This window comes from Oncorhynchus mykiss, chromosome 19 (genome assembly GCF_013265735.2).
Source record: "Oncorhynchus mykiss isolate Arlee chromosome 19, USDA_OmykA_1.1, whole genome shotgun sequence".
Taxonomy (NCBI): Eukaryota; Metazoa; Chordata; class Actinopteri; order Salmoniformes; family Salmonidae; genus Oncorhynchus; species Oncorhynchus mykiss.
In genome coordinates, this window is record NC_048583.1 from 11,573,617 (window position 1) to 11,598,185 (window position 24,569).

At 42.5% G+C, this 24,569-nt stretch overlaps 1 protein-coding gene across 1 annotated transcript in view; it reads left to right on the forward strand.

Moving 5' to 3' along the window:
* LOC110497374 (rho GTPase-activating protein 10) overlaps positions 1-24,569 on the forward strand; it is a 67,994-nt gene that overhangs the window by 10,233 nt on the left and 33,192 nt on the right. The window contains exons 2-6 of the mRNA XM_021573450.2: positions 13,876-13,971; positions 14,465-14,526; positions 21,855-21,926; positions 22,369-22,470; positions 23,890-24,000. Coding sequence (XP_021429125.2) covers positions 13,876-13,971; positions 14,465-14,526; positions 21,855-21,926; positions 22,369-22,470; positions 23,890-24,000 — 443 coding nt within the window. The remainder of the gene's footprint in view (positions 1-13,875; positions 13,972-14,464; positions 14,527-21,854; positions 21,927-22,368; positions 22,471-23,889; positions 24,001-24,569) is intronic.

Below are 24,569 nucleotides of genomic sequence, written 5' to 3' on the forward strand. Positions count from 1 at the left end.
CAGCAGGTGAATGGGCAAGACCAAAATATTTAAGTGGGGTATGGTTTGAGTGTCAAGAACTGCAACCCTGCTAGGTTTTTCATGCTCAACAGTTTCCCCGTCTGTATCAAGAATGGTCCGCCACCCAAAGGACATCCAGCCAACTTGACAACTGTGGGAAGCATTGGAGTCGACATGGGCCAGCATCCTTGTGGAATTTTGAGGCTGTCCCGAGGGCAAAAGGGGATACAACTCAATATTAGGAAGGTGTTCCTAATGTTTTGTACACTTAGAGCAGGGCTGCCCAACCCTCTTCCTGGAGATACTTTGTTTCTCAATGTACTATGAGGCTGGGCGATATGGCGTAAAAATCATAATTAATGGGCGACTCATGATATACACCAAGTTAGGCCTGCCCAACCCTCTTCCTGGAGCTCTACTGTCCTTTTGGTTCAGTCCAACCCTAATTTAGCATATCTGATTCAGTTAGGTTTTGTTGAGCAGCTAATTAGTAGAATCAGGTGTGTTAAATTAGGGTTGGACTGAACCCACAGGAAGGTAGAGCTCCAGGAAGAGGGTTGGTGTATATCATGAATCGCCCATTAGTTATGATTTTTACGCCATATCGCCCAGCCCTACCTCATATTCCTCAGTTTTTTTTAGATGAGTACATTGTGAAACAAAGTATCAAGCTGTCATGTGAAACTAAACTCGGCAATCAGTTTGTGCTGATGTGACTGGCGGGCTATGTTCAGTCCACCATGGCAACAGCTTGACTTCCTCTGGTCAACTGATGACCACTCGCAAATTAAAATGTTTTGTCTTTTCCTTCCCCACATTTTCCCTGTAAAAAAAACAAACAGGCCAAGAGGTTTTGCAGCTTTTGCTGGGTGTTGGCAGGCAGGCCAGAGTGAGTGTACGGGCATGATTCGGTCTGGCAAGCTGCTCAGGCTCTCTCCCCTATAATCGTATTACTGATTCTGCCAAAGAGCCACATCACAATCTTTCATTAAAATCACATTAACACAGACGTGAGGTCATGCAGGAGGAACTTTATCCATCTGTCTGGTGCCGTTCTAAAGAACACACCAGGTTCTTTTCTGAAACTGATACCAGTGTATATTACCTGGGTTTGATCATGGTCATGACACTCAGGAGTCCCTTTTATGGTGCAGGTGTTTCAGTTTGCTGAAGGCTCCACCCTCCTTCCCTTGGGCGGCTCTGAACTCCTGTACCTTTTTTATTAATTGATTAAAACCAGTGTTTCAAATGCCTGACTCGGTGAAGGTTACCTTCAAGGTAAAACCAGATAGGCCATATCCACTTGAAGCCTCTCCCTTTAAAAAAAAAAAATGCAGAGGTCTAGAAATGTGGACACAAGGACAGGGAAATCTCACTCAGCCTATGTAACTAGTTTGACCAGTCAGAGTGAAAGCTAGAGTTCTCAGATTAAGATCCTGTCGTAGTTGTCTATTGGATTTACAGGGGCTGGGAGATCTTGATTAATTACTCTGCTGACCTATTTTTAGACATGTTTTGATGTTAAAGAACCCTGAGGGTAGAAATTGGGTAATGCTGCTGTTGTCAAGAAGGGTAATACCATGGAAGATTGATGGGGGAAAAACAAAAAATTCCAGAACTCTGAACAAACTAGAGGGGGAAGGAGGGTGGCCTCCCGAGAGGAAAATGGTTGTGCCTGTGAGTGGAACAGAGTAGAGCGGAGTGTGGAATCTGACTGGAAAGATGGGCGAATGGAACAGGAAGGATTGGGAAAGGCATAGCCGTGTAAATAGTTAATTGGCCCGTGAGGCCCTGGGCCCAGCAGCTCTCTTGCTCTGCCTGTTTGACAGCTGACCCAAGTGGCACATCAGATAAGCTGATGCACTTTGTTGATAATATACAACTAAATGTCAATGACTCTTCTACAGAAAAACATCTGATCCAAACAGGTATTTTAATTTTTGTTTGCGTTGGCTGTTCTAGTTGCAATTATTTTGATACTTTCTACCCAAAAGGGCAAAGGAGTTAGGCTTTACTCTGCCTACTACAAGGACTAGACTAGTGGGTAGTTATTTTTAAGTTGGTAGAGTTTAGAAAGTACAGTTGTTTGATTAGGCTGCAGCTACACAGTGGGCCAGCCATTACAGTATCCAAAAGCTAGCCTACTTGGGAATACCATCTCAGGAAATTCAGCTTTGTGGAGAAAAATATCAAAAATGCATCTGTCTGTGAGGCAAATGTATTAATGATTCACCCGCCCTGCTACAGTCTGAGGTGAGGTCACTTCAACACTTAAGATGCACCCTCCCCAGTTTCACTATGCTGCTTATGTTTGCCACTCCTCCTTCAGAACAGCTGTGCATGGAGTGAGTCACATTAGCAATCCAGGAAACTTTTCAAAGGATGTGTCAAAATGCATATTAGTCCTACTAGCTTGTCATGGCTTCATTGAATTCACTATGGGACTTTACGGGGCGTTTGTGTCCGGACCTGAACTGGATTGGTTGATGTGGTTGTATTAACTCTGCTGCTCTGAGGGAAAACCATCACATCATGAGCAACAGGTTGTACACTAGTGTGGTACTGAAGGTCCAGCACAAACATGGAACCGGTTGGAGTGCGCTGTAGGGTGGGGTTGAATGAAGCATGAATAAGCAGTCGGATTATGCTGATGAATGTTAAGTGAGGCGAAGTGTAGGACTAGGTGATATGGGATAAATATTATAGCACTATTTTTAGTTGTTGAATAATAAAAGTTTTACATTTTGCTTTATGAGTAGTGAGTGATCCTAGGGTGGCATCACATACATTCAAAGTCTTTCTCCATTCTCATTTGTTTTATACTGTTCAATTTAGAGGTTGACCGATTATGAATTTTGCAGAGCAAGGGGAACAACTACTAGAAGGCTCAGAGCAAGTGACGTTTGAACCGCTGTTAGCGCGCGCTAACTAGCTAGCCATTTCACTTCGGTTACACCAGCCTCATCTCGGGAGTTGATAGGCTTGAAGTCATAAACCGTGCAATGCTTGACGCACAACAAAGAGCTGCTGGCAAAACGCAGCGAAAGTGCTGTTTGAATGAATGCTTACGAGCCTGCTGCTGCCTACCACCGCTCCGCCAGATACCTAGATACTTGTATGATCAGTCAGATTATATGCAATGCATGACACGCTATATAATATCTAGTAATATCATCAACCATGTTTAGTTAACTAGTGATTATGATGGTTTAATGCTAGCTAGCAACTTACCTTGGCTTACTGCAATCGCGTAACAGGCAGTCTCCTTGTGGAGTGCAATGAGCGAAGCAGGTCGTTATTGCGTTGGACTAGTTAATTGTAAGGTTGCAAGATTGGATCCCCCAAGCTGACAAGGTGAAAATCTGTCGTTCTGGCCCTGAACGAGGCAGTTAACCCACCGTTCCTAGGCAGTCATTGAAAATAAGAATGTGTTCTTATCTGACTTGCCTAGTTAAAGTAAAGGTGTAAAAAATATATATAATAATCAGCAAAATCGGTGTCCAAAAATACCAATTTCTGATTGTTATAAACTTGAAATCGGCCCTAATTAATCGGCCATTCCGATTTAAATCGGTCGATCTCTAGTTCAATTCAACATCAACCAAAACAAATTTCAGCACTTATTCCTGCACTCCATTGCAGTGGTGGAAAAAGTACCCAATTGTCATACTTAAGTAAATGAATGTAAATAGAAAATGACTCAAGTGAAAGTCAGTCAAATAGTACTTGAGTAAAAGTCTAAAAGTATTTGGTTTTAAATATATTTGAGTATCAAAAGTAAATTTAATTGAAAAAAGCATTTGTGTTTAGTGAGTCCTCCAGACCAGAGGCAGCAAGTTCGGGTGTTTTTGGTATTTGTTCTGTCACTGTAGGATAACCATTATCTCTGGGATCGAATAGATACAGACCTCTTGCCTGTCACATTTGTTGCTCCGCTGATATACCAATGATGAGTGCCTGCAGCTGCTCTGTGCAATTGTCTTGAAGTTATACACCCCGTGATACAACCAAACTTATGCGGGTGCCAGGTTTGTTTTTCCACCAGAATGCTAGGTTGAAGGGTGTTATGTAATGGTTGAGCTAGCTGCTTTCTTCCGGTCTCTGCTAGTACCCACCCTTCTGGGAGGGAAAGAGGAATACGGACAGAGGGAATGATTCAGTCAGTGACACCACTGTAGCTGTAACCAGAGTAGGAATCAATGGGAGAGAGTCTAGGTGAGGACACACCACACATGGGGTTAATCAAGCCAATGTCAACTGTTGCATTCTGATGACATCACCCTCCCATGTGCATTCTCTTACTGTGTACTGTGTCCTTGAACCCTGCCCCTCACCAGAGAAAGTGGAGAGGAAACGGGACTTTCATGGAACAGTCCACATGGAATGGAAAGGAACAGGTCTGAAAAAAGTGTGAGAAACCAGTTGGATGACCAAGTGCCCATTTTTAAGCACAGGGATATCTGAAGTACATCCATCCACACTACGCCCTTCCTTTGTGCCCTAATATACTTTATGTCATGATAGTAGAACTCGAGCTCGAGATCGATATCATATCTAGAATTCAGTGTGTCCCACTTGGCTCATGTCTAGCTCCCTCCACAGTGTCCTCCTCCACTCAGCTGAGTACTTCAAGGCACTCCTCATCTGTTAATAAAGAATGTGTCGTTTTTTTACGGCTGTCCTTTGGACCTTTTTTAAAGGAATGCTTGCATAGGGAAGCATGCACTTGTTTTGACGTCATATCACATTATCCTATAGCCTATAATTGCCAACAGCTGTCTTCCCCCCCACCAAACCATGGATTCTGTTTGTTTGTCTTCTTTCTGCTGCTCTGACACTGAAGGCTAAGTTTAAAGGAATGTCTTCAATGCTTGGGCATCATATTACGTTAGCCTATTCTATGTCTTAACCACAAGCTCTCTTCCCAACTACAAAATCAGATTTCTCTCCCAATGATGTCAATAAATGAATTCAACACTGAATCGGGCCTTTAAGTGATTTCTCCCTGCTGATGTGACACTAGAGGTCGACCGATTTAATCGGAATGGCCGATTTTTAAATAGGGCCGATTTCAAGTTTTCATAACAATCGGAAATCTGTATTTTTGGGTGCCGATTTCAGATTAATGATTTAAATTAATTTTTATACCTTTTTTATTTAACTAGGCAAGTCCGTTAAGAACACAATCTTATTTTCAATGACTGTGGGTTAACTGCCTTGTTCAGGGGCAGAACAACAGATTTTCATCTTGTCAGCTCAGGGGTTTCAATCTTGCAACCGCACAGTTAACTAGTCCAACGCTCTAACCATTGCACTCCACGAGTAGCCTGCCTGTTACGCAAATGCAGTAGAAGCCAAGGTAAATTGCTAGCTAGCATTAAACTTATCTTATAAAAAAACAATCAATCATAATCACTAGTTATAACTACTAATCCAGTTTAGCAGGCAATATTAACCAGGTGAAATTGTAATTTCTTCCGTATTTCACTGAAATAATAAACGTTTTGTTTATTATTATCATATTAATGATCAAAGGCTCGTATTTCTGTGTGTTATAATTAAGTCTGATTTGATAGAGCAGTCTGACTGAGCAGCAGCAGGCCCGTAATCAATCATTCATTCAAACAGCACTTTCGTGCGTTTTGCCAGCAGCTCTTCGCAAGCACAGCGCTGTTTGACTTCAAGCCTATCAGCCTAATGGCTGGTGTAACCGATGTGAAATGGCTAGCTAGTTAGCTGGGTGTGCGCTAATACCGTTTCAAACATCACTCGCTTTTAGATTTGGAGTAGTTATTCCCCTTGCGCTGCAAGGGCCGCGGCTTTTGTCGAGTGATGGGTAACGATGCTTCGAGTGTGGCTGTTGTCGATGTGTTCCTGGTTCGAGCCCAGGTAGGGGCGAGGAGGGGGACGGAAGCTATTCTGTTACACTGGCAATACTATAGTGCCTATAAGAACATCCAATAGTCAAAGGTATATGAAATACAAATGGTATAGAGAGATAATATAGTATTTATAGGACTAACTACAACCTAAAGGTTCAAACTGTATTCAGAATGCATATAGTTGTTTTTACACAATAGAGGGAAACCTCCAGATGTTTTGGAGCTGGACTCTGCGGCTGTTTACGTCTAGGCCTGTTATCTGGTAAGAGCTGCCACACATTGTAGGCTTCACATAGGGTGTCCTAGTGTTTGATTTGCTTCAGGTTGCACAAATGAAGTGCTCGTTTTAAACCGCATCACCATGGCATTGACATTTAGCCTAAGCCAGTTGAGCTTGCCAACTGGCGCTAAAGTACCTCGAATCACAGTGGCTAACAAAACAGATATACTGTAGCAATACCATGGTAATGAGGTGTGTCTCTTGCAGGGTAGCCTAGTGGTTAGAGTGTTGGGCTAGTAACCGAAAGGTTGCAAGTTCAAATCCCCGAGCTGACAAGGTACAAATCTGTCGTTCTGCCCCTGAACAGGCAGTTAACCCACTGTTCCTAGGCCGTCATTGAAAATAATAATTTGTTCTTAACTGACTTGCCTAGTTAATTTAATTTTAATTTTACCTTTATTTATGTCAAAAGGTAATGAGACACTGTGGCTCTGTTAGGTAGAATAGCTCTTCATATATCCCTGGGGCTGAGACAAACACTGTCTCTGTTGCTTGTTGTGAATCTGGATCAGCCTGCGCAACAGACAGCCACAGCACTGATGCCCGCTGTGGTACTGGCAGACTGGTCTAGCAATAGGTTAGTTAGGCTATCTGGATGGAATGCCCTCGCTGGGAGTGACTGAAGATGAAAGCTGGTCAAACTAATCAGTGTCTTAATCAGTGGGAACCTGATTTACTAGGTGGTAATTCAGCTCAATGAGAGTCTGAGAGCGGAAGGACTGGCCAGATTCAGAAGTCTGGATCCCTCCTAAGTGTTTTGGACTCACTCGAGTTCCACAGTCGATAGAAAGCTAATTGCTATGTTCAGCAGTGTATGTTTGCTAACAAAATAATGACCTGTCTAACTTGTTGGCCTGGCTATCCCTCTGTTTTGACAACACTGCATCGAGGCTATTAACCCATACTTTACTACCATGGTTCATATGTACATCACTGGGACTACCAGTCTACTGGATGATCGACTTCTTAGTCTGTGTAGAAGTCTGCTAGAAGGTGATGTTCACTGTGTACAGGAGACATACTCCAGATCTCAACAACAACTGACATGACGGGGCAATAACATGGCGAGCTTTAACAGTACTGCAGTAATGCCCAATCCTTTGGTTTATGGCGTATAGGTTCAGCAGCTGATTTGTTATTTAATCTTAACGAATCGTAACTTTTTCGAGATTTGATCCTCTGTGTTAAACTACTTCAAGTGTCTTTCTTGGTTGGTGGGTTTTTGTCTGCAACCGATGCTCAACCTGTGCCCTGGTGTGTTTTTAGTAGTCAGGCACGAGGCTGCAAAAATCTGTGGTCAGAGCTCTCGTTGAGCCTTGTATCAGTCAGCCCGTCAGAGGAAGGAAGCACACTGCTGCGGATTACATGCGATCATGTTTGTGTGAGAGGTGGTCTCTTCTCCCCCTCCCTGTGTAATTTAGCCTAGTTGTAGTCACCCACCCCAAGATGGGCTGTGACTGAATATTACTCCATCAGAAGCAGTATTTTGGGATGTCTGTCACATTCCTCCTGAACCCACATCAGTGGTTAAACACTGGAATGAACACCACCAGTAAGGGAATTAGAGGACCTTTGGCATAGCAGGCTAGTGTCTAGGTGCTTCTGTGTAGGCCTAACCATCCCATTATGTTTCTCTACTCAAGTTTCTGTCAAAGCAAGGCATGGATTGGGTCCAAACTGAGATGTCTCTAAGGATTTGAATTAGGTCAGTCTAGGTGAGATATTTGAATAGTTTTTTCTTTTCTTTTCCCAGAGACAATTTTTCACTTTAAAATGTATGTCAAACAAAAACCAGTAATTGCAAAATTAAACAAACTGTACAACTCTATGCACAAGTATTACTTGTCAATTTCCACTGAAACATGTAGTTGAAGAACAGTGCAGATGAAAAGTTCTGTTACTGATGGCACAAAACAGTCATTCTGTTACCAAATTTTGCATCTGCGCTGTTCTTAAAGTAAATGTGTTTTTGTGAAATGTTCAGTGGAAATTAGGGTTGGGCCATATCAAGAAGCATATAAGATCTAATTTTAAATGCCATTATACTCCAATATGGCGTAATAAAGAATTCGTAGCATGGTTGCATTCTGGGGGAAAGTCAACAATGGTGAGTTTGAACATTTTACTAGCGAATGTGAACGATACACATTATGCAAAAAAACAAAGTTTTGAAGCATGCTTGTCTAAATAACAATACTGGCTCAAGCAACGTGTACATTGTGTCAATCTGGAGTCGGTAAGCCAACAGGCCTGCCTGCTCTGCTGAGAAGAGAGGCTAGGAGAAGACATGCTGAGATCGGAGAGGAGGGAAACACACAAGGATATCAAGATGGTGGCAGCTGTACAAATAATATTAAATTCAACAACATTTTGACCCTTAGGTCTTCATCGGGCATTCATTGGGGTCAGTACTCAATGACATCACTTCCTGAAACAGGAGGTTTAAAAATTATTTTTTTTAAAATGTAAGTTTCACATTGAATGTTGATATTGCATCAAAATATATGATCATACACAGGGAATGTAATCAATATTTACAGTAATATACATACACTATATTAAATTAGGATTACCCCCCCCACACACACACACACACAATTTAGACATTGAAACTATAAAAACGGTTAAGTCAAGCTCCTTGTTAAGGCCATGAGGAGACGGGTACTGTGGCTCCAGAACGATTCCCTTTTGAAGACGTTTCCTCTCAATGTCCCCTCCCCTGCATGACATCGTGACCATTTCTATTCCAATATATCTCAGAGAACTATAGGATGTCCAGCTTGTACAAAATGAGCAGTAACCAAATGTTTTTTTGTCTCACCTGGCCGTATATTGCTGCGGTGCACACTGATCTGTCTCTTAAGGCTTCTACGGGCTTTCCCGATGTAAGACGGACCACAGGTACATTTCAGCATGTAAATAACTTTGGTGGACATGAAGGTAATCAGGCCCTTGATCTTTAATCTTTGTCCTGTGCAGGGGTGGGTAAATTAGTTGCATTTGTACGTGGCGCTGCTTTGAGCTTATTGGCCACATTTGTAATTACCCTCCGGAACCATGTCCAAGAAAGTTCCCCTTTTCTCTGGTGGGTAATCCGATTTAACCACTATCTCTCGTTTGGGGGGTCTTTTAAAAACAATATGTGGGGCATATTTAAAAATGGGTTTCAATTGTGGGTCAGTATCAATATACCAGTGCTTCCTGATGTCCTTCTGTTTTTGATGAGTTTGCCTACAACTCCAGCACTTTCGTTAAGTACCTGGATGTGCGCATGTTCTTCAGCTTTTGTAGCAAATAATCCATCCAAAGGGCTTTGACTTCTCAAACATGTCAGAAAGCTAACACAATATGATGTCCTGTCACCTTATTAATTGCGCCACTCACTAAGATTAACTAGCAAGTTAAACTTTGGTCGCGTTGATGCAGAATTGTTTTTTTGCCAGGAAAAAAAAAGAAAACGCATAATCGTTTTTAATTTATCCGTTATTTTATCAGGTAAGTTGACTGAACACGTTCTCATTTACAGCAACGACCTGGGGAATAGTTACAGGGGAGAGGGGGGGGCTAGATTGGGAATTTAGCCAGGACACCAGGGTTAACACCCCTACTCTTACGATAAGTGCCTTGGAATCTTTAATGACTAGAGTCAGGACACCCGTTTAACGTCCCATCTGAAAGACTGCACCCTACACAGGGCGGTGTCCCCAATCACTGCCCTGGGGCATTGGGATATTTTTTTAGTCCAGAGGAGGGTGCCGCCTCCTGTTCCCTCCAACACTACTTCCAGCAGCATCTGGTCTCCAATCCAGGGACTGACCAGTAAGTATCTTGCTGCGTTTTATAAACTCACATGTTAAATGCTTTTTATTGGGTTCCCAAGTGACAGAGGTCTAAGGCACTGCATCTCAGTGCTAGAAGCGTCACTACAGACCCTGGTTCGATTCCAGGCTATCACAACTGGCCGTGATTAGGAGTCCCATAGGGCAGCGCACAATTGGCCCAGCGTTGTTAGGGTTTGGCTGGGGTAGGCTGTCATTTAAGTATTTGTTTATTTTTTTAACTGACTTACCTAGTACTTTCCACTCAGATAAGAATTCACAAACGGACATTCTATCAGCAGATGGCGCTCTGACTGTGTAGCTACTTTTCTCCTGTACTTTTCTCGATGTAGCCAGCCTACTTTTCTCTGGTAAAATGAAAGAAATTTAAGCTGTCTACATTCTTTCAATGATAAACATTAGAACAGGCCTTCCGCTAGCGACCCACCTCAACAACATCTGGTGAAATTGTCTGAGGACAGCGCCCCGCATACAAATGCATGAAAAACATTTTCAACCAGGCAGAAAGTGATAAAATAAATGCCTTCTGAAGATCTTCTGTTGGCACTCAAAGGTCCCAGCTACATCACAAATGGTCCTTTTTGTTCGATAATGTCCTTTATATCCCCAAAAACTGTTTAGCTGGCGCGCTTCATTCAATAATCCACCGGTTTCCCTCCTTCAAAATGCATACAAAATTAATCCCAAACGTTACCAATAAACTTCTCCAAACAAGTCAAACAACATTTATAATCAAACCTCAGGTACCCTAATACGTAAATAAACAATACAATTTAAGACAGAATCGTTATTGTCTTTACCGGAGATAAACAACAAAGAATGCGCTCTCATCCACGTGCATGAAAACATTATAGCCAAAATGGGAGCCACCTAGAAAAACTACAAATTCTAGCTCATTTTTCCAAAAACAAGCCTGAAACTTTTTCTAAAGATTTGACATCTATTGGAAGCCCTATGAACTGCAATCTGGGAGGTTTTTGCCTCATAATTAACATGACAGCCATTGGAAACAGTATATAAAATAAAAATAAGATGGTTTGTTCTCTGGTTTTTGCCTGCCGTATCAGTTCTGTTAGACATTATTTTAACAGTTTTAGAAACTTGAGTTTTCTATACAAATCTACCAATTATATGCATATCCTGGCTTCTGGGCCTGAGTAACAGGCAGTTTACTTTGTGCACGCTTTTCATCCGGACCTCAAAATACTGCCCCCTAGCCCAAAGAGGTTAATTAACTAAAAAATACCTTTTTCATTATAAGCTCATTTACTTGTGGCTACCAGCCAAATAGCTTTGCACATCTGTCATCTGATGAAAATGAAGCTATTTTCTGTGAAGGAAAACTATACTTGCGCGTATTCAACCGGGGGTACTGCAGGAGGGGGTCTGTTAATAATAAGTGGAATTTTTTTAGTTATTTCAATATCTTTATGAATATAGCTTGCAACAACATATATTGTCTTTTATTATATACCTTTGGTACAAAAGGGGAGATTATCATCATTCTAATGTCAACTTTATTTCTCAACTCCTAATATTGAGAAAATTACACTCATTGGAGCCAATTACACTTGCTGGAGTATGACATAGCCTATTTGCGGGTGCTTATTCAAAGCCTCGGAGGTGGTCCGTGGGCAAGAATGTTGAAGACCCCTGGCCTATTGCTAATCTGTCATGGTTTGATAGCAGCTCAGGAGTGCATTGGCTTGTACATTACTTTCTGCATATTTTAATGGGCCGTCATCACTGCTGAACTTTTCTAAGAATGACCATTACATTACCTCACCAGTAAAGGAAAAAGAAAGGAAAAGCTAGCTTCCTGCAGGTGCTATATAAAACAGGCCTAACTCAGAGCAAGCACTTGTAAACAATGCTGCTGTAGAGCAGAATGCAACAGTGTTTCCTGTAGTAACTTGGACGACAAACGTACCAAGGTCTTAGTACTACGTAAAAATGGTTTCCAAATGTGTGTAAATGTGTTTACAAATTACGAGTGAACTGAGAAGGTGGGGTTTCAGAATGTGGCTGTGTTCAAGAGTATCAAATCCATGATGCATTGTGACTGCCTGACTGATCTACATATGTGTATGCAAGATTTGTAGGTCAGTCAGCAGTTTTAATGTTGAACAAGCCCAATCATAGTGGGTTAGCCAGCCTACATCGATTTCCTTGTGTCTAAGGTCCACACAGCTCTGAGATCAGTTTGGGGAATTGATTGAAACATTGATTGAAAGAAATACAGGCTTGGGATCAGTCAGGCAGATGTTAGGGGTAGGCACTTTATAACAGTCATTGTGCAGAAGTCACATGATTAAGCTTTGGGTCTCGTCGTTATAATCCGCATGCACTGAGTGACAAAGTTTATATTTTTGGGGGGGCATGATAGTTCATTGGCAGGGTTATTGCTGTAGAGGAATTGGTTGACATGGCCCAGGTGACGAGGTTGATAGACTGTGACTTGTTTAATGTGGCAATTCTCTCAACATCTGTTTAAAGATTGACTTACAATCATTTGTAGATAACGTAATCAATAGGCCCCAGTATTGCGTGAATACGTTTGTCACAAACATTTTAGATGTTGTGCGTAAGATACTGCAGACTATGACTCATGGCAATATGCAGGTGTATTGTCAAGAGTCTTGTCCTGGAGGCAGGACTGAGCCATTTCCACTTATGCCAGCTGCAAAGTCACATCATTACAATAGCAAATTTTACGTAAAAGGCCCTCCCGAGTGGCGCAGTAGTCGAAGGTACTGAATCGCTGTGCTGAGGCGCCACCACAGCCTGGGGTTCGCTCTAGCGACTCCTTGTAGCCAACCGGGCGCTTGCAAGCTGACTTCGGTCGTCAGTTGCGGCTGGCTTCCGGGTCATGACAAAAAATGCTAACCTGCTGGTAATAACTGTTAAATAAAAAAAGGCTTTCTATCTCCATTGTCAACAAGCCCAGGCTATCAGATTCTCACTGTATTCAAAACTCCCAGCTGATCCTCCCCATAGAGCCCCAGCCAGCTGCCAAAGCTAATGATACTGCTCCTCTGGATACCAGTCATAGCTCCAGTCTTTAAAAATACCCTGCTACATTCTCCCATGCTGTCCTTATGGGACTGTCATCAGTCTGAGATCCACACCGCTGTGAATATCTGTCTACACTGTTTAGAAAACAACAGAGCGGGCTCAACATGCCTGGAAAACAAACGCTTCGAAGTTCACTATGGTGCAGCGTGTGGGTTCCAGGCTAGGCTACATCCGAATGTGGTTGTTGTTGTTTAGCCCCTCTTCTCCTCCTCACAACAAGCAGGTCAAGATCAAAGGTTAGCCTATGTAGGCTAATATGTATGTTTGTAAATCAGTTGGCTCATTATAAACCCTTGGGCCAATACCCACCACACCCCCATAGATAAACCAGGCCTATAAGGCTAATTTCCATAGGGTCATATGTTTAATGTATTGCTCAAATGTAAACACCTGTCACCATCAATGGACCAGTAGGCATTGTCTCTTCATAACCTATACAGGGACAGGATGCTACAGTCTGACAGCAGAGGCAACAGGATGTATGCAGAGTGGGTTAACCACTGGGTTACAGTAGGCGCCTTACTGCCTGCATGTCAGCCAGGCCTTGAATAAATTACTTCAGTTTTTTTTTCAGTCTTCAGTATTTGTGCTTTGGGCCAACTCAAATGTGATGTAATATCTATCAAGCTAGTATATCCACTAATTTAAAAAAACAAACACATTGATACAAGCCTGTAAATAGGAAGCACGTGTGACCGCAGTGCATTTGATGTCGAAATATGGTCAAGGGGAAAGTCACATCCCAAATCACATCAATCCCATAGGGTTATTTTTGAAATGATTTTTGTTTTGTTTTCAGAGCTTGCGTTGGCCCAGCGCAAGTTTGCCCAGTCCCTGGGAGAATTCCAGTTTGAGTACATCGGCGACGCGAAGACCGACGATGAGAGGTGTATTGGTGAGTGTGGTGCTGTTACGACCTACAGCTGGGTGGTTCTGCCAGCGTAACCACAGACTGAGAACCTTTTGTTTTTGGTTCTGTCTACCACCAAATGAAGTGCTTGCATGTGTAATTTCCCAAACCCTTGGCTTCTTTAGCGATGGAAACACCAGTACTTATGTCCCTCTCTTTTTCTCTGTGTGGTCTTATGTTGGTATGTGTCCTGTCTCGCCTCCTGTTTGAGGGGAGTGGGGGGGTGTGTGTGTCAGGTGTAGCGAAATGCTTGTGTTCCTAGCTCCAACAGTGCAGTAGTATCTAAAAACAATACACGCATCTAAAATAATGGAATTAAGAAATATATAAACATTAGGACGAGCAATGTCGGAGTGGCATTGACTAAAATACAGTAGAATAGAATACAGTATATACATGAGATGAGTGAAGCTGTATGTAAACATTATTAAAGTGACTAGTGTTCCATTATTAAAGTGTGTGTTTCTCTGTCTTGCAGATGAATCCTTGCAGGAGTTCTCCAACTTCCTTAAGAACCTGGAAGACCAAAGAGAGCTGATGGTAAGCAGTAACTAGTTGAGACCTGCTTTAAAAGCCAGGGGAAATACCGCTCTCTGTTTGTGTCTAACTAAAGTCTGCTCTGTGTGAGTAAATTACAGTTCCTCGGTGGGTGGAGGGTTAAGCGACGCCTCTGTGTTGTAACACCATGTTCATTAGGGCACACTGTAGCAAAACCTATTGGAATAGAAAACAATTAGTTTCTTAATATACAAGTCTGGGTAGTCCCTGCTGTCTGTTTTCGTATGATTGGTGTCTAATGAACATGGGCCAGAGGAGAGGAGTCAGAGCCACCTTCACTGCACCTGTCTAAGGGTCACTGTGTGTGCTATCCCCACCTCTCCCCTGGAGGCGGTAGGACAGAACCATTAAACACAACCTCAGAAGACATGACATACCAGAGTCAATGGAGTCATTCAACACTCACTGATGTGTAGTGCTATACTAGTACACTACAGTGACACATGTTAAAGTTCAGTTACATCTGCTATAATTTATAGAGGAAGTTACAGCTGAAATTAATGTTGTAAATGTAGCCTGTTAGTGTTTTCTACCCATGCAGAAAAGACTGGGTCTGTGTCCTAAATGGCACCCTATTCCTTCTCTGGTCAACAGTAGTGCACAACATAGGGAATAGAGTGCCATTTGGGATGCAACCTAGGGTAACCCTGGAGTTTGCAACCAACCCAGCCTCTCTTGTTGAGTCACGGTGTTCGTGTGTCAACAGATGGGCGTCTCAGTTTCACAGAATAATATCCCTCAAGGCTCCTGGCTCTATTGTCCCTATTCCTCCATACCTCTATTTACTGTAGGTTTTGCTGACTCAACGTTTTAATCAAGGGCTAGGCTATTTCTTGTGGTCTCTTGGTGACTCATGCAACATAGATAATGTAGTGTTATTTATATTCTCCTGTAATGCAGCCTATGGCTTGTTCTGGGAGTTCTAAGAGCTCGCACACGCCAATAGTGTTTGCCTGCTGTGAGTACTTGCGGACCTAGTGCAAACCGATTTTACTTGTAGAGTCGCGCAACAGCACGCTGAACAATCGGTAGACGAATGGGAGATCCAGCTTCGATGCAATGTGTGCAACCCTTAAAATATGGTAGCTAGATACAGTATGGCATTTTGAAAAACCATTCAATACTATTGTTTTACTTCCCTGACCCCTTGCAATCAGAATAGGTTATGTTTACAATGCATGTTATGTACTGTATTTGCGCTGTAGATAGGGTCTATCGTTGCCATGTAACCATCTCTACCAGGGCCTGGTTCAGCCCCAGCATCGCATAGCAGTATGGGATGACATCGCAGCCCACAGCAGAGGACTGTGGGGTGGGCAGGCCGGCTCAGACATGTTCTGGAATTTATTTATTTTTAAAAATACATTTATTTCACCTTTTATTTTATTATTTATTGTATTACCTTTTATTAGTTGAGAACAAGTTCTCATTTACAACTGCGACCTGGCCAAGATGAAGCAAAGCAGTTCGACAGAGTTACACATGGAGTAAACAAACAGTCAATAATACAGTAGAAAAACAAGTGTATATACAATGTAAACAAATGAAGTGAGATAAGGGAGGTCGGGCAATAAATAGGCCATGGTGGCAAAGTAAATACAATATAGCAATTAAAACACTGGAATAGTAGATTTGCAGTAGATGAATGTGCAAAGGAGCAAGATAAATACAGTAGGGGAGAGGTAGTTGTTTGGGCTATGTGCAGTGATCTGTGAGCTGCTCTGACAGCGGGTGCGTAAAACTAGTGAGGGAGATAAGTGTCTCCAGTTTCAGAGATTTTTGTAGTTCGTTCCAATTCATTGGCAGCAGAGAACTGGAAGGAGAGGTGGCCAAAGGAGGAATTGGCTTTGTGGGTGACCAGTGAGCTATACCTGCTGGAGCGTGTGCTACGGGTGGGTGCTGCTATGGTGACCAGCGAGCTGAGATAAGGGGGGACTTTACCTAGCAGGAGGCTATTTTGTAAATGACATCGCCAAAGTCGAGGATCTGTAGGATGGTCAGTTTTACTAGGGTATGTTTGGCAGCATGAGTGAAGGATGCTTTGTTGCCAAATAGGAAGCCAATTCTAGATTTAATTTTGGATTGGAGATGCTCAATGTGAGTCTGGAAGGAGAGTTTACAGTCTAACCAGACACCTAGAATATGAGGACAACTACAAATACCTAAGTCAGAACCGTCCAGAGTAGTGATGCTGGACGGGCGGGCAGGTGCAGGCAGTGATTGATTGAAGAGCATGCATTTAGTTTTACTTGTATTTAAGAGCAGTTGGGGGCCACGGAAGGAGAGTTGTATGGCATTGAAGCTCTTCTGGAGGGTAGTTAACACAATGTCCAAAGAAGGGCCAGAAGAATACAGAATGGTGTCTGTGTAGAGGTGGATCAGAGACTCACCAGCAGCAAGAGCGACATCATTGATGTATACAGAGAAGAGAGTCGGCCCAGGAATTGAACCCTGTGGCACCCCCGTAGACTGCCAGAGGCCCGGACAACAGGCCCTCCGATTTGACACACTGAACTCTATCGGAGAAGTAGTTGGTGAACCAGGCGATCATTTGAGAAACCAAGGGTGTTGAGTCTGCTGATAAGGATGTGGTGATTGACAGTCAAAAGCCTTGGCCAGGTCAATGAATACAGCTGCACAGTATTGTTTCTTATCGATGGTGGTTAAGATATCGTTTAGGACCTTGAGCGTGGCTGAGGTGCACCCATGACCAGCTCTGAAACCAGATTGCATAGCGGAGAAGTTACGCTGGGATTCGAAATGGTCTGTAATCTGTTTAACTTGGCTTTCAAAGACCTTTAGAAAGGCAGGGTAGGATAGATATAGGTCTGTAGCGGTTTGAGTGTGTGTGTGCCCCCCTCCCCCTTTGAAGAGGGGATGACCGCAGCTGCTTTCCAATCTTTGGGAATCTCAGACGACACGAAAGACGTTGAACAGGCTAGTAATAGGGTTTGCAGTAATTTCGGCAGATAATTTTAGAAAGAAAGGGTCCAGATTGTCGAGCCTGGTTGATTTGTAGGGGTCCAGATTTTGCAGCTCTTTCAGAACAGCAGCTGACTGGATTTTGTAGAAATGGGGAAGGCTTGGGCAAGTTGCTGTGGGGGGGTGCAGTGCTGTTGACTGGGGTAGGGGTAGCCAGTTGGAAAGCATGGCCAGCCGTAGAAAAATGCTTATTGAAGTTCTCAATTATAGTGGATTCATCAGTGGTGACAGAGTTTCCTATCCTCAGTGCAGTGAGCAGCTGGGAGGAGGTGCTCTTATTCTCCATGGACTTTACAGTGTCCCAGAACTTTTTTGAGTTTGTTGCAGGAAGCAAATTTCAGCTTGAAAAAGCTAACCTTGGCTTTTCTAACTGCCTGTGTATATTGTTCCTAACTTCCCTGAAAAGTTTCATATCACGGGGGCTGTTTGATGCTAATGCAGTACGCCACAGGATGTTTTTGTGCTGGTCAAGGGCAGTCAGGTCTGGAGAGAACCAAGGGCTATATCTGTTCCTGGTTCTACATTTCTTGAATGGGGCATGCTTATTTAAGATGGTGAGGACAGCATTTTTGAAGAATAACCAGGCATCCTCTACTGACGGGATGAGGTCAATATCCTTCCAGGATACCTGGGCCAGGTCGATTTAGAAATGCCTGCTCGCTGAAGTGTTTCAGGGAGCGTTTGACAGTGATGAGTGGAGGTCGTTTGACCGCTGACCCATTTACGGATGCAGGCAATGAGGCAGTGATCACTGAGATATTGGTTGAAAACAGCAGAGGTGTATTTAGAGGGCGAGTTGGTTAGGATGATATCTGTGAGGGTACCTGTGTTTACGACTTTGGGGTTGTACCTGGTAGGTTCATTGATGTGTGAGATTTGTGTGAGATTGAGGGCATCAAGCTTAGATTGTAGGATGGCTGGGGTGTTAAGCATGTCGCAGTTTAGGTCACCTAGCAGCATGAGCTCTGAAAATAGATGGGGGGGGGCAAGCAGTTCACATATGGTGTCCAGAGCACAGCTGAGGGAAGAGGGTGGTCTATAGCAAGCGGCAACGGTGAGAGGCGGATTTTTAAAAGTAGAAGTTCAAATTGTTTGGGTACAGACCTGGATAGTAGCCTGCAGAGTAGTAGCCTTCCTATCTATCAACCCAGGGCAATTCCACGGTAACGGACTTGCGCCGAGACTCCGATTTTTCACTTAAAATGTATGCCAAACTTGATTTCAAAGTTTAACAAACCATAACTCTATTCACAAGAACTACTTTTAACAATATACACTGAACATTTTACAAAAACACATTTACTGGAAAAGCTGCAGATGCAAAGTTTGGGTCCACGGTTTCCCAAAACTCTTAAATAGCTGCTCCGAATTAAGATTCAATGATGTTTGCAAAAATAGTGTCAGCTATGACATGACACATTGACTTTGAGAATCTCTTTTGGTTATTGAACTACAGTAAGTGGAATTGCGGGAACAGAATTTTGTCCGATTAATCGGAATGGCCGATTTAATAGGGCCGATTTCAAGTTTCCATAACAATCGAAAATCGGTATTTTTGGGCGCTGATTTGCCTTTTTTTTTTTTTTTTTAATTTTTTTTTATTTCTTCTTTTTATTGAACTAAGCAAGTCAGTTAAAGAACACATTCTTATTTTCAATGACGGCCTAGGAACGGTGGGTTAACTGCCTTGTTCGGGGGCAGAACGACAGATTTTCACCTTGTCAGCTCGGGGGATCCAATCTTGCAACCTTACAATTAACTAGTCCAACGCAATAACGACTTGCCCCCCTCTCGTTGCACTCCACAAGGAGATTGCCTGTTACGCGAATGCAGTAAGGTAAGTTGCTAGCTAGCATTAAACTTATCTTATAAAAAACAATCAATCATAATCACTAGTTAACTACACATGGTTGATGATACTACTAGATATTATCTAGCATGTTCTGCGTTGCATATAATCTGACTGAGCATACAAGTATCTGACCGAGCGGTGGTAGGCAGAAACGGGCGCGTAAACATTAATTCAAACAGCACTTTCGTGCATTTTGCCAGCAGCTCTTCGTTGTGCATTAAGCATTGCACTATTTATGACTTCAAGCCTATCAACTCCCGAGATGAGGCTGGTGTAACCGAAGTGAAAAGGCTAGCTAGTTAGCGTGCGCTAATAGCGTTTCAAACGTCACTCTCTCTGAGCATTCTTGTAGTTGTTCCCCTTGCTCTGCATGGGTAACGCTGCTTCAATGATGGCTGTTGTCGTTGTGTTGATGATTCGAGCCCAGGGAGGAGCAAGGAGAGGGACGGAAGCTATACTGTTACACTGGCAATACTAAAGTGCCTATAAGAACATCCAATAGTCAAAGGTTAATGAAATACAAATGGTATAGAGGGAAAAAGTCCTATAATTCCAATAATAACTACAACCTAAAACAACTTACCTGAGAATATTGAAGACCCATGTTAAAAGGAACCACCAGCTTTCATATGTTCTCATGTTCTGAGCCAGGAACTGAAACGTTAGCTTTCTTACATAGCACATATTGCACTTTTACTTTCTTCTCCAACTTTGTTTTTGCATTATTTAAACCAAATTGAACATTTTTCAATATCTACTTGAGGCTAAATTGATTTTATTGAAGTATTATATTAAGTTAAAATAAGTGTTCATTCAGTATGGTTGTAATTGTCATTATTACAAATAAGTAAAAATCGGCCGATTAATCGGCATAGGCCTTTTTGGTCCTCCAATAATCGGTATTGACGTTGAAAAATCATAATCTGTCGACCTCTAGTGTAGATAAAGTGGAGGAGATGGATTAAAGAAGAGACAACTTGAGAGATGGATTGTGTGTGCCATTCAGAGGGTGAATGGGCAAGACAAAATATTTAAGTGCCTTTTGAACTGGAAATGGCAGTAGGTGACAGGCGCACCAGTTTGTCAAGAACAGCAACGCTGCTGTTTTTTTTATTTTTTATATAACGCTCAACAGTTTCCCGTGTGTATCAAGAATGGTCCACCACCCAAAGGACATCCAGCCAACTTGAGACAACTGCAAGAAGCATTGTTGTCAACATGGGCCAGCATCCCTGTGGAACGCTTTGGACACCTTGTAGAGTCCATGCCCCAATAAATTGAGGCTGTTCTGAGTGAAAAAAGGTGCATCTCAATATTAGGAACGTGTTCCTAATGTGTTTACCCTCCGTAGAGTTCAGTGAGTAGTGTACATTAGTGTGTTCAACTCTTGTTCTCTGCTGTGTACTGTACTCTACTGTGCTGTCCACACTTCTGAACCCAACTCTGATTAGTGACTACTATGATTTTCCATTTGTGCCAATTCAATTGTAGATACTCTGTTACCGATTTTGATAACGGAATTAAGATATTGCTCATATTTCATAAACAATTGATAGGTCTACCTTATGACTTCTGAACCTTCATTATCCTCCCTCATGAGGGAGAGAAATTTGAAAGATATGCGAGGCAAAGTTTCTTAAACTTACAGAAGGCAGAGATCTTTCTCCAAAATATGTGTTGATATTAGATGGGGTCTTTACTTTAATTCAACATTATACTGTTTTGATGTATTTCTAATACCTTAAGAAAACCAGAAATCAAAACCTTTGCTTAATCAACATTTTTTGGGATGGGAAAATGGTTGACCAAAGTATATATGCCTTGATTTCAACAAAAAAAAATATAGAACTCTAGCTTTGATTTGACACCAAATTTGACATGCTCCTTTGAGCTTCACATGTTGGTGCTCATGGGTCCTTTTACATGGACTTGACCCCCAGCAACAGGACCTTTAGCAGAGAGGGAGGTAGGTATGATTCAGAGAGGGGGAGATATGGCAGGGCGAGTGATCATTAGGACAGCGCTGTTGATTTCCAGCTGTCATGTGACTGTGGGACTAGTGTACTTGAATGTCTTGTGGATGCTTGTAAAAAGATATACAACAACAAGCAACTTTCACTGACTTTATGCTGTCATTAACCCTCTGCAAGTATTGTGACCTTTGGCTTTCCATTGGAATGTTATGTCAAATCGGACGGTGCTTATATTTGTCCCTTTTCACTAACTGCTGGGCTACCTGCCGCCTCTTAGGCTGGGTTTACACTCAAAACGGTCGTCTTGGAATTCGTCACTGATTCTTCCGTAAAGATAGAAATTCTGGCATGCACTGAAATCTCCATGATGAGCTTGTGGAGCATCTACAGAGAATGCTTAGTAGAGTATAAGTCCAGCGTAACACTGTACCTGTGAATAAATTAAACACTTTTGTGGAATGTCCTAATATGGTCATGTCTTATCATCTCTTGCTCTTTCTCAGATGAGGAATATTACAGAAACGCTAATGAAACCGCTGGAGAAGTTCAGAAAAGAGCAACTGGGCTCAGCCAAGGTACTCTATCATATGCCACTGCTTAATTCAGTCTACTTGTTAATGAGCTCATACAAGCACAATCTTGTGTGCTCTGAACACAGCTATAAAGTAATACCCTTTTCTCAACACTGAGCCAAACCAAGCTGTACTGCCCTGGCCTGGTTGTGCATCCACCATAGTTGCAGAAACCATGCTGGAAAGAGGAATGTGATGAAAATATCAGAGCCAGATAAGTACGTTTTGGGTCAGCACAGTAATGTGAAAAGGGTATTAGACAGTATCTTTTATCAAAATCCCTTTTTAATTGTAATGTGTACCTCTTGATATCATGTTCTGAACATTCCTTTGGTCAGTGAAACTAATGCAATATTAAGATGACATTTGTCCTGCTCACTTCTCTCATCTCTCTCTCGCACCATGCTCTTTCTCAATCTGTTCCTCTATGCTATGCCCTTTTAAGGCGGAAAGGAAGAAGTATGAGAAGGAAACTGAGAAGTACTACAGCTCCTTGGAGAAGCTTTTGAACATGTCAGCAAAGAAGAAGGAACCGCAGCTACAGGAGGTACTTTGTTTAATACTTATACGCACGAGAGCGAGGGTAAATTTACGGAAAATGGAAAACAGGCCAAAAAGACGGGCCCCAACATCTTCCCAACCCCAAAATGGCTGGAAAGAATATTTGCTTAGGGAGAAGTTCCTGACCCATAGGCTGCCTCTCAAATAGCACCCTATTCCCTGTATAACGCACTACTTTTGACCAGAGACCTATACACGGTAGGGGATAGGGTGACATCTTGGCTCATCTCTGTAGCGCTGAAGTGTGTGGAGCGGTGTGAGTGTCCACAGGCCTAGGGTTAGAGTACGGAGTGAGTTTCTCTTTCCTGCTCTGAAAGGAAAGTCATGTTCAGTGTTTCTGTACCAGCCACTAAGGTCGTACCTCTGAGGCAGTAGCTTTTGGAGCGCCTCAAGACATCCTGAGATTGCAGATACAGTATCAAGATTTACAGACCTAGTGTGGATTATATTGGGGTTGGTAATGGAAAAACAAACCTTTTTGGTTATCATTGTAGTTTATATGCATTTCACTGTGAAGGCTTGTGGAGCTATCCTTTGTGTAGGGTATACTAAACTTACCATAGAGTACCTTAGACATGCAGTCTGGTACTAGATTGTGTATGTAATATAACCTAAACTCCCCTTCACTTAACAAATTATTTTGTATCCTATAGATTGCCCTTGTGGGAGGGAACTGTTCTGTTCCCTCACTGACTCTTGTGGCGTATTCAATGAGATTAAACTTTCTGAACATTTCAGGTAGAAATGTGAAGAGAGCTGACACAATTCCAAATTATACCTGAGAGCCAATCTGTTATGCATTACATTTCTGTGTTGTGATACCCTCCTGAACAGACCCCAGGGTTCTGTGTTTGGAACATAGATTGTAATCAGGGCACAGTAGAATATATATGTGTGTGTTCATAGCCGCGAGGCACCGTCTAAACTCAACTAATCTGATGTCATACTGTACACTCGTCATGTGACGGGCCCGAAGCACAAGCCCGACCTATGGCACTCAGGGGAAAAACTACTAGCCGCTAATGGAAACTGATGCACTGGATTGAATACAATAACATATTGAACATCCTACAGTAAAGGGGTAAATAACATTGAATACTGGGATGCTGTGAAGATCCAGTCAACAAACCATATAGCCTAATCAATTAGCTTATTAGTCGACCAAACGATACTCACCAGTTGATTGGTCACTTTTTTGGGGGGGCTGTCATACACCACATGTCATCAGTGTCTTAGCCCTTCAGACTTTCTCATGGCTCATACTTTCTCGGTCGGTCTGGGACTCTGTCTGAATCCAGTATAGCTGAAGCTAGGCTGTTTTCTCCATCTCTCTGTGTACACCTGACTGTACTGTATAATTACGCTGACATTTTCTCGCTTTCTCTCTCTGTCCTCTGTTGTGCAGGCAGACAGCCAGGTGGAGACCATTAGACAGCACTTCCAGGAGGAGTCTCTGGACTACGTGTGCAAACTGCAGGAGATCCAGGAGAGGAAGAAGTTTGACTGTGTGGAGCCAGTGAGTGTTAGAAAATACATAATCACACACTCTACACCAGGTGGACAAAACATGAACTCCTTCCTAAAATTGTTTGCACAGCCCACAGTTGTCAAGTTGGCTGGATGTCCTTTGGGTGGTGGACCATTGTTGATACACACAGGAAACTGTTGAGCGTGTGAAATGCGCTAGCGTTGTAGTTCGACACAAACTACAGCCATACCCCATTCAAAGGCACTTCAGTCTTTTCTCTTGCCCATTCACCCTCTGAATTGCACACATACACAATCCATGTCTCGAGCCTTTAATCGGTCCCCGGATCTTCATCTGCACTGATTTAAAGTGGATCTAACATGTGACCTCAATAAGGGATCAGAGGTTCACCTGGTCAGTCTGTCATGTTCTTCATGTTTTGTACACTCTGTCTGTTGTACTCCCAATGTGCCTTAAAGGAAATATTCACCCATTATTTTATTTTATTGTTACATTGTATTTGTACATCTGAGTGATTTTTAAAAAGCTGTTCAGCGTTCAAGCAGGCAGAAACACAGCCAGTATGACAAGTTTTGCATCATGACATTTGGAGCCAA